Genomic DNA, 10,498 nt, shown 5'->3' with positions numbered 1-10,498 from the left:
AAAAAAAAAGAAGACGATCAAGTTGCTTTTGACTGATCCTATTTCAGTTAACTGCTTACAGAACTTTGGTGAACTACCTGCAGGAAAGGAAAAGGGGCCAACCAACTTATTATCTTAGGAATCCATGCTGGGCTTTTTTTAAAAAAGATTTACTTATTATTATAAATAGGTACATTGTAGTTGTCTTCAGAAGCACCAGAAGAGGGCGTCAGATCTCATTATAGATGGTTGTGAGCCACCATGTGGTTGCTGGGATTTGAACGCACGACCTTTGGAAGAGCAGTCTGTGTTCTTACCAGCCCAGGAATTCATGCTGTTTTACGTGACACTTCAGGCCTACACTTCAATACGATGACTTTCTTTAAGAATGATCTAGTCATGATGCTATATCTTCTATATTCTAGACCCGAACTGTCATACCTAAAAAGTAATTTTAGCCCAATTTGGTGGCACGTGCCAGTTATCTGAGCTTTGGAGAGGTGGACGCAGGAGGATCAAGAATTCGAGGTCATTCTTTGGCTATATATTGAGTCTGAGGCCATCCTGGGGTACGTACATAAGACCCTGCCTCAAAAAATAAGTAATATTAGCCAGGTGCAGTGGAGCAAGCCTTTAATACAGGGTTTCTCTGCGTAGCCCTGGCTGTTCTAGAACTCACTCTGTCGATCAGGCTGGCCTCGAACTCAGAAATCCGTCTGCCTCTGCCTCCGGAAATGGTGAGATTTTAAGTTTATTTTATATAAGACTGAATGTATAGCTGCCTTCTGCTTAAAACTGGACTTTTATCTGTTTTAAAAAAGACTGGAAAATATGACATTATTTAAAAAATATTTCTATTAAGAATGAATGCTGTCCGGTGTGATGTCTGAACCTATCTGTATCCTAGTACTTGGGATGTTGAAGCAGGAGGATCTCAAGTTTGAAACCAGGCTGAGCTAAACAGGAAAATACTGTGGACCCACCCACCACCACCCTCAAAAAGAAAGAGTGGGAAAATACTCAGAAATGTATACTTTTTAAAAAGCTCAAAGAACAAGAACTAGCTAAATTACATTGTGGTACTAAGTTATTAGTATTTCTTTAGTTCCAGACAGCCCATTTGATAAACTTCAGCCTGGTCCAAAGTCAAGGAGTGGCTTTGCTCTCTACTCACAACCATCAAATACCACCAATACATTAACTACATTAAAGGCAGTGTGTTTGTCCTGCACATATGGCTTGAAGACAATTCCCAGTGACTCCAAGGGTCACTCTAAAGGACACTGATAAATTCTGAAGCCAACATTATTTTCATGATGGAGTTCCTAAATTCTGCCATTACTGTTAGATTCTGTAATTAATTAAAAAGAGGCCCACCCTTCCTGGGTCTTCCCTGGTGGCTTATTCTTCATTAGATGTATGTTTAGGAGTTCACTGTCCTTTTCGCTCCAAACCAGACTTTCATTTGCTAGGCACTCTCTGTTCATTCTTTCAGGAACGTTTATTGCCCTGTCCTTCGAGATTCTTGCCCATCCCTTCCGAATAAATATAAAGAGGTTACACACTGGAAGGGCCTTTGCTGACAGCATCGAAAGCCTCAGTTTAGCACCACGAATGTATGTAAACCTACAAGTAAGGGCTTCCAGGAGAAACTCTGGTAGCTTACAAGTACCTACAAGGAAAAGGTGATACAACGTGGAAGGCCGATCGACTCCACCTTCCCGAGCGCAGAGCAGGGGGTTGGGTGGACGTGTAACTCGTACGTCCCGACTCCGGTCCCTGCACCAGGGTTACGAAGCTGCCTGCTCTCCCTTCAGATTCTTAGCTGAACATCACCTGTCTGTCTAGGGAGGCAAAGCTTTCAGTTTCCTAGAAGCACTCCTGGCCATCAGTGCTTCAGAGAAGCCTCACCACACACGAGAGGCTAGAGCCCGGAAGACCTGGGCCTCAGTTTCCCATCTCTAGAACACCGTGGGGGTTGGACTCGATCCTATTCGGCACCGAATTAAGGTCTTGAGGAAATCTCTGTCCTCCAGCCCGCGATCCTGGGGACAATCCTCTTAGGCGGTCAGTGTCTCTGCATCACCTCCGGGCACCTTCTAAGTAAGGGTGACTCAGTGGTTTCCTTTCCCACGTGGCCCAAGTTCGAATGTATGGAGGGAGCGAGCGCTCGCGGTGGGCACTGGGATGGCGACCACCGCTGGTCCCGCTGCCTGATCGTTCCGAGAGGCTGGAATGAATGGGCGACCCGGCCCCGGCCCCCCCGGGCCCCCGGCACTCACTGAGGAAGACGCGGTACTCGAGGGTGAAAGGCGCCGCGCGCTCCTCGCTGCTGAAGCCACTCATGGTGTCCGAGATGCGCCAACGCCGCCGCCGCACTACCACACAACCACACAGCCAAGACCCGGAGTGGCTGAACAGAGGAGAGAGCCCGCGCCTGCGCACCACGAGCTAGCTCGCTGGCCGCCGGAGCCGTGCCTTTAAGGCGTGGGGCTCGCCTTGCACCCTGCCCCGCCCCGCCCACTCGCGCAGGCGCACTCTGCCCGACGCGCCTCCACGCCCCGCCCCCGGCTCGCAGCCTGGGCCACGTGGCCGGTGCCCGCTGCCCTCTGGAAGCAGACAGCCGGTTGGCGGCTCCGCTGGAACGGAGTGCTCGCTAGTGATCCTCCAAAGGATCGCAGGTGGCTCACCTTTGATTCCACTCACTCAGGTCCTGCAAGAGCAGTTCCTTATCTCGGAAGGCCTTGATAAGCCTCCTGCTCCCCAGGGAGGCTTTTCTTGTTTGGTTTTTCGAGACAGGGTTTCTCATAGCTCTTCAGCTGCCTCTGCCTCCCAAATGCTGGGACTGTGCTTCCAGCTCCCCGACTCCCGACCCCGGGCAGTCTTTATTAAAGTTGAGAGTTTGCCTGACTGGGCTCTGAAAACTATAGGCTGTGACTTCTGTTTTCCCAAGTGGTAGGCAATGGGCAAATTTGCTTTTACTAATCTCCCGGATTCAGTTTCTCATCTGAATTGTTGGGTGGGTTCTGCTTGGACCAGTCTCAAGCTGATTATTCCTGCCCTCCCTAGATACCGCAGGTTTCTCTCGCCACCCAGTTCTTTGCCGAGCCACTCCAGATCCACTGGGACTTGAAATTGAAGCTCTAGGAAGTCCCAGGGGTGTGATCGGAATCCCTTGAGGACATTTCTCAGGAGTAGCTTCCTGGAGCTTGTTTTTCTACTTCTATTGCACCACCTCAGACCAGGCTCCATCCCTCAGAGTGTACTGTGGACATTAAGAACTTTCTCAGTCCTGTAAGTCTGTTCGTCTGTGTGTATCACAACTCTTAATTATAAGCCACATAAAGCGGCTCACACCTGAAACCCCAGACCCCAGGACGCTGAGTTCTGAGACCAGCGTGAGCTACATAGTGAGTTCTGGACCACCCCATGCTACAGTATGAGATTATTTAAAAATAAGACAAATCTAATAATAGCCCAGGAAATTATCCACATTCTTATTTAAAAAGCTAATTTTACTTTAAATGATAGGCAGAATATCTTTTTAAAAATATTTAACTATGTATCTCAAAGACAGTTTCCTTTCAACTATTTTCAGAACAATCTCTAATATATGTATATATAAATGCATAAACCACATATTGAGTGAAAGCCTAAGGGGAATTTCTAAATTGGCATGGTGGCATGGTGGGGTATACCTGTAGCTGAAGCACTTGAGAAGCAAAAGCAGGAAGAGCATGAGGTCACGGTCATCCTTGGCCAGTCTGGACTACACGAACTCGCTCTCAAAAAAAAAAAAAAAAAAAAAAAACTAAAGATAAATCTGTGTCCCTCCTCCCAACTGCTTGCTCTGCCGACATCCATTAATTTTTCCCAAAGGCTGTGACTCACTAACTTTTGAACACAACACCACACTGTTTCAGAACATGAAGGCAATAAAAAAAAAAAAAAAAAAAAAAAAGATAGAGTAATAGCCCTGTTGGCAATACAGTGTAGACATGAAAGCATCAGGAGTCTCCGCACAGTGAATAATAATAAGTAGAGCCCGATCTGGAAATATGCGAGGGATTGCAGCTCTGACTGAGTCTCTGTATCATTTTTTTGGGCTTTGAATAGACAGAACCAGTTTTCTTGGGAAAACCCTGAATCTCCTCTTGGACTGAACGGACAGAAACAGCACGCTAATAACAAAAAGTACCCATACGCACTTTCCCTCAGAGCCGGGTGAGGTGATAACGTCTCTCTGACCTCTGGACTTACGCTCTATCTCTGATCCATTGAATATATTCAGAGAGCCAATCAGTACTCACTATAGTAAAACGCCCAGCCCTGTGCTGTTTAGTTTTTTTTTTTTTCTTCCCTAGCTGGCAAGGGTAATGAGCCACTCAGGCCTTGTTCAGCCTGGCTTGATGGCAGGCTCACATATTTCCAGCTCTTGGGAAACTGAAACAGGAGGATCACAAGTTCCCGGCCCGCCTTGGCTCTCTAGTAAGACCCTGTCTGACAATGCAGTGCTGGAGGGGCCTGAGACGTGTCTCAGCGGTTAAAAGCACTTTGTGCTCGCACAGAGCACCTTAGGGTTCAGTTCCCAGCACTCACAAGGCAACCTTACAAACCCTCTGTAATTCCAGTTCCAGGGAATCTAGTGCCTGGTTGTGGGCTTCTGGGGTCACCAGTTGTTAAGTCTCAAACCCTGGGACAAGTGGTTGAAGCGCCTGTTTAACATATCAAAGTTGACAATGGCCAGGTTCTGCCAGTATCCCTCAGGCCTTACCTTGAACCAAGTCCTCCTGGCTGGCATACTCCGTCCCCTACCTGGCATCCTACCCAAAACTTCCCCAACCCAGGGTTTCCCCAGCTGCCCTCCCTTATATAATCCAACTATTTTGGTTACCCTTCTTCTTTGGGCCTCCAGGCTGCTGCATCTGGTTTCCCTGTCCCCCCTCCCCTTCCCATGAGCACTCTGGACTCTCAGGTGTCTCTGTCTCTGGCTATGATCTCCTTTTACCTACAATAAACTTTCTTTCCCAACATACCTGGGAACAGGTATGCCCTTTCCTTTGTATCTGTCTTCTTAGTCAACCAGGACTCATCCAGTCTACGTACATATCTGCATGTTGTACTAATGGCGGACTGCCTGCTGCAGCCTGGCTGAGGCTCTCTCTCTCCCTGGTGCTGGGGCCTGCAGGGAAGGGGGGGTGCACATTAGTTAAAAAGGAGGCAATGTATAAATGAGATATTTTATTGTAGGAAAGAGAAAATAGGCAGGTCAAGTAGAGGAGAGGAAAGACGAGAAGGAGAGGAGAAGGGAGAGAAAGGAGAGGAAGAAGGCAAGAGAGGAGAGAAAGAACAAGAGAGGGAGAGCAGAGACGAAGAGCAAGAGAGAGAGGAGAGGGCAAACCGCCCCTTATATTGTATGGGGCATGGCATGCCTGGCTGTGCTGTGGTCAGATGACTGGGGGTAGGGTCCAGCTAGAATGCTGGGAGCTTGAGGCATTGTCTGCCTGATAGAGCACACATCTCCTGCAGGGGCAGCTGTGAGGGGTTGTGACTGACACAGGAGCCAAAGACTCAGGAGTTATGGCCGAGCTCATTCCGCCCCCTGTATGCAGAAAACTGCCCACGGAGGCTCTAGGGCTCAAGGCCAAATACTCTGACTGAACCTAAGTTACCTGAGCAGACCACTGCCCCACATTGCCCACATCTGCAGACAAATCACTCATACACATTTTTTTTTTTTTGGTTTTGTTTTGGAGGAGGTTGTTGTTTATTTGTTTGTTTTCTAGAGTTTCTCTGTGAATCCCTGGCTATCCTAAAACTTGATCTGAAGTGTTGGGGGATGTTTTTGTGTGCTATCTATTCAATTGCTCATTTCTGCATCCAGAAATCTAGTTGTAGTCCAGACCTTGATACTGCCATTTTTATGAAGCATCCCGAATCACTGTTTTGTAAAATGTTGTTCTCCAGCACCTGATTGGTCAAATAAAGAGATGAACAGCCTATAGCTGGGCAGGAGAAGAAAAGGTGGGACTCCCCCACCCTGAGAATGAGACCAAGCAAGACTAAGATGATGGTAATGAACCACGGGGCTGGAAAGGAGGCTGGGAAGTAGTCTAACGCCAGCATTGTGAGGTTAGAATAGCTCAGAACTTGCCCATCTATAGTGCCTGAAACCTATTAATAAATATAAAAGTCTTCATGTCATTCAAAGCAAGGGCAGACATCGAACAGCCATTAAGTTTACACCGCAGATAAAGCTAGCCTGGAACTCTGAGATCTCCCTACCTCTGCCTCCTGAAGCTGGGCTAGGAGCTGAAGAAATGGCTCAGTAGGTAAGAGCATAGGTTCTTCCAGAGGATACCGGTTCAATTGCCAACACTCCCATGTTCGCTTACAACCATCTGTCACTCTAAATTTAAAGAATTTGATGCCCTCTTAAGGCTTCTGTGGGCACCAGACACTTATGTACTGCACAGACATACATGCAGACAAAACATCCAGACATATGAAATTAAAAATAATGTTTTGTTTTTTTTTTAAATTTAGAGCTGGGCATGTTGGTACACATACCTTTAGTTCCAGCATTCAGGATGCAGAGGCAGGCAGATCTCTGAGTTCAAGGTTACCCTGGTCTACATGGAGAAACCCTGTCTCAAAAAAAAAAAAAAAAAGATAAAAAATATTAGACATTTATGCTGGAGATAGAGCTCATTTGGTAGAGTATTTGCCTAGAGTACAGCAAAGTTTGGGCTTCAGTACCCAGTACCACCTAAAGCCAGGCTTGCCAGCACATGTCTATAGTTCTAGCACTCAGGAGATGGGAGATGGAGACAGAAAGATACAGAATTCAAGTTCATTCTTGGCTACAGCTGGTCTGAAGCAGGAAGCCCAGCCTGAGATACACCACGAAGGGCTCTAGTGGGGCCCAAGCATGGCAAACAAGAAAAAGGGCAGGCCTTACCCTTCCCTCTTTCCTGTAAATCATAGATTTCATTCCTAAAACTAGCCGCCAAAGTCTCTTCTCTTATTTGGCCAATTTCTCCTCCTGAGGCTGACCACCAAGGTCCAGCTATCAAAATATTGAAGCGCAACCGTCAAAGGCCCCCTTTTGGCTCACCTGATTAACCTGTTCAATCTAAATTAAACATCTCATCATAACATGGGCTTTCCCCTTTTCCCTTTATCCCTTTCTGCATTTTGCGTCTTTGTCCCTCAGTCCCTACCCTTGGTCCCACTGGGGCAGATGAATTTCCCTTGTGCTGAGAACTTGGTTTTGATAGTCCTGTGCCGATTCTGGTTCTTTACACTAGATCCTGCCAAACGAAGGAGAAGGAGGAAGAAGTAGAGGAGGAGAAGAGAAGAAGCAACAGGAGGGAGTAGAGAGGTGTTATCTGTCAGTGTAATTCTTACCATACAAGGAAGAGGACCTCAGTTTGGCTTCCCAGAACCCAAGTAAAAAGCCAGGTGTACTGGCATGTACCAATAATCCAAGTGCTGGGAGGGAGAGACAAGAGGAACCCTGAGGCTTGATAGCCAGTCATCTAGACCAATCAGTGATGTCCAGGGTTAGCAAGAGACCCTGTCTCAAAAAATACAGTGGAAAAGAAATTGAGGAAGACACTGGTCATCAAACTCTGACCTCCAAACACACATCGAGAGCTTTCTCTCTCTCTTCCTCTTTCTCTCTCTTCCTCTCTCTTCTCTCTCTCTCTCAATCTCTCTCCCTCCCTCCCTCCCTCCCTCCCTCCCTCCCTCCCTTTTCTCTCTTTCTTTCCCCGCCTGCGGAAGGGTAAGACAGAGTTTCACTACGTAGTCCTGGAACTTGCTATGTAGACCAGGCTGTCCTAGAACTCATTCTGTAGATCAGGCTGGCCTGGAACTCAGAAGAGATCCATTTGCCTCTGCCTTAGCGCTGCTACTGCCTGGCTCCTTTTCCTTTTATTAAGTGTTACTTTGTCTCTTTATATCAGAAACTGGGCTCTGACCCTGACAACCACAGTAACTTGTAAATGTTACACAGTTCTGTTTACTGGGATGAAAGAGAGACTGCTAATATGCTTATGGAAGTGTTTCCTTATCTTAAAGTGTATATATATATATATATATGATTTTTCTCAAGCCGTAGAGATTTGGGGGTTATGATAGCATAATTCAAGTGACTACAGCTCATGAGACATCAGCCTGGAGCTGAGCCAGCAGGAAGAGATCAACAACAAAGGATGCCCGACACTAACCCAAGTCCAGTGATAATGTCTTGAAGCTGATGACTTAACCAGCCCTGGGGCCGCTTGGCCTCTGAATGGTTCATTCCATTACCTAATACATTCCTTGCAGTTTTAATGGTAAAACTTGGGTTTGATGGAAGGTTTCTGTTATATAAAGTCAAAAGCACCTTGACTGAAACAGACAAATAGACACTTTTGTCCAGATGACCTGGACAAAAGTGAAATCCTGACACGTGGCACAGCGTGCATAAGCCTGGAAGACATCGTGCTGAATAATGTGAGCCCATTGCTGCAGGGGAAGGGCCTCAGGCTTTTAGGAAGGGAAAAAAAATATAATATATATATATATATATATATATATATATATATATATACACACATATATATGTGTGTGTGTGTATGTGTATATGTGCAAATGCATATACATATACATATAGCCAGCTTGTAATCCCAGCACTTGGGAGGCTGAGGGTGAGGTAGGAGTATACATATATCTGTACATATATCTGTATATATATGTGTGAGTGTGCATATATAAAATTTCTAACATATACCATTTATATATAGATATTTTTATATATCATTTTGGCTTACATGTCATCAACAAAGCCCTGTAATATTGTCTGATGTCCATGTGTGTAGAAACCTGCTCCTTAAAGGGGTACTACCAACAGGCAAGCATGCGTATGAAGAAGGAGGCAGACACTGGGGAACAGTGATACTTTCTATCATTAACGTTGTAACATAATATCCAAATATGCTCCTCTAATCCAGAGACTTAGGAACACAAAGACAAGCAGGTGTTATGTGTTCTCTCTCTAGTCCAAATGTAGCATTTTTTGAACAAAAACTGAGGGCTAGACTTGGTAGCACTTACAGGCCAGCGCCTCTCAGCCCTTAGGAAGTAGAAGCAGGAGGATCAGAAGTTCTGGGTTAGCTTCTGCTGCTTACTTAGTTGAGGCCAGCCTGAGCTACACAATTCCTAGTCTCATAAACAAACAAACAAAAAACCAGAATGATCATTGGGATTAATACTGAGCTTCATACTGAAAGAGTAGGTGGTGCAGGACGACCACCAGTCTTAAGCTTGTAATTATGCTGGGCGCAGGAAGAATCGCTTGCTTCAGTCTCCGGGAAGCTGCTCGCTGTTATCATTTTCCAAGGATCTTGGCTTTCTCATCCAGAATGATCCTTTTATTACAACCACGCACCCTGGCAACATATGTCAAATACTTATCAAGCTTTCCCCCCCCCACCCACAGTGACTTAGGAACACAAAGACTGCTTTTCAACAGTCACAGTCCCCTTTCACCCAGGCTGGGTGCTCCTCGATTACACAACGCTCTTGAGAGCACGGACAGCCTCTGTCGTTCCTGGCAGCTCCACAGGCCAACCATCATATCTGTAATTCTGTTCTCTGCAGGCATAATTACTAAGGAACTACCTAGATGTCCTAAGTTATTTCCTCCATGGGTCTGTCCCGAGACAGACCTGATCATGCCTGTGACTCAATGCATTTCTCAATTTCCAGACTCTCTTTGTTACAGGCAAGCAACAGTTATGTCCTTGCCACAACCCACAACTCTCTCTCCTTCCATCCCCTGCTTATTTAGCCAATTCGTTTTCAGGCTAATTTCTTGCTTATAGAAAGAATCCCGCCCAGCATGGTGGTCCATACCTTTAATCCCAGTACTCAGGAGGGAGAGACAGGTGGATCTCCGTGAGTTTGAGTCCCACCTGGTCTACAAAGTGAGTTCCAGGACAGCCAGGGCTACATAGACAGTTTGTCAGAAATCAATCAATCAATCCATCCATCCTATCACATGCATTTAAAAGCAGCCAAGACAGAGTGGCAAAAATATCTACTGTAGCTCAGGCTGGCCTTAACTCAGTAAGTAGCAGAGGCTAACCCAGAACTTCTGATCCTCCTGCTTCAACTTCATAAGTGGTGAGAGGTGCTGGCCTCTAAGTGTGTGCTACCAAGTCTGGCATTCAGTTGGCTCAAACCATATGTTACTTGGTGATTAATCTGATCTCCAATGGCTGAAGGACTCACTAGCAGGTCCCAAAACGAATGACACTGTGTTTTGTTCCTGGTACTATTACTCAATAAGTCTATTTTTCTCTTTAAAAATGTTCATTTAAGCCAGGTTGGCTGAGAACTAACTCACTGTGTTAGAACTTCTGCTCCTCCCAATCCACTTCTCCAGTGATGAGATCACAGAGACACGAACCGCCACGCCCATTTGAGTTTTGTTTTGCAGCACTGAGGGCTTTGTGCCTGCTAGACAAAA

At 46.1% G+C, this 10,498-nt stretch overlaps 1 protein-coding gene across 1 annotated transcript in view; it reads right to left on the bottom strand.

Annotated features, from left to right (window-relative positions):
* Nucleotides 1–2,476, bottom strand: part of Ppa1 (inorganic pyrophosphatase 1) — a 28,003-nt gene extending 25,527 nt beyond the window's left edge. Inside the window, exon 1 of the mRNA XM_031347802.1 lies at nucleotides 2,262–2,476. Coding sequence (XP_031203662.1) covers nucleotides 2,262–2,325 — 64 coding nt within the window. The 5' untranslated portion in view covers nucleotides 2,326–2,476. The remainder of the gene's footprint in view (nucleotides 1–2,261) is intronic.
* Between the last annotated feature and the right edge of the window lie 8,022 nt (nucleotides 2,477–10,498).

Source organism: Mastomys coucha, unplaced genomic scaffold (assembly GCF_008632895.1).
Source record: "Mastomys coucha isolate ucsf_1 unplaced genomic scaffold, UCSF_Mcou_1 pScaffold3, whole genome shotgun sequence".
NCBI classification, from domain to species: Eukaryota; Metazoa; Chordata; class Mammalia; order Rodentia; family Muridae; genus Mastomys; species Mastomys coucha.
The sequence above is the reverse complement of the archived record's forward strand: the minus strand, read 5'-3'. Positions and strand labels throughout refer to the sequence as shown.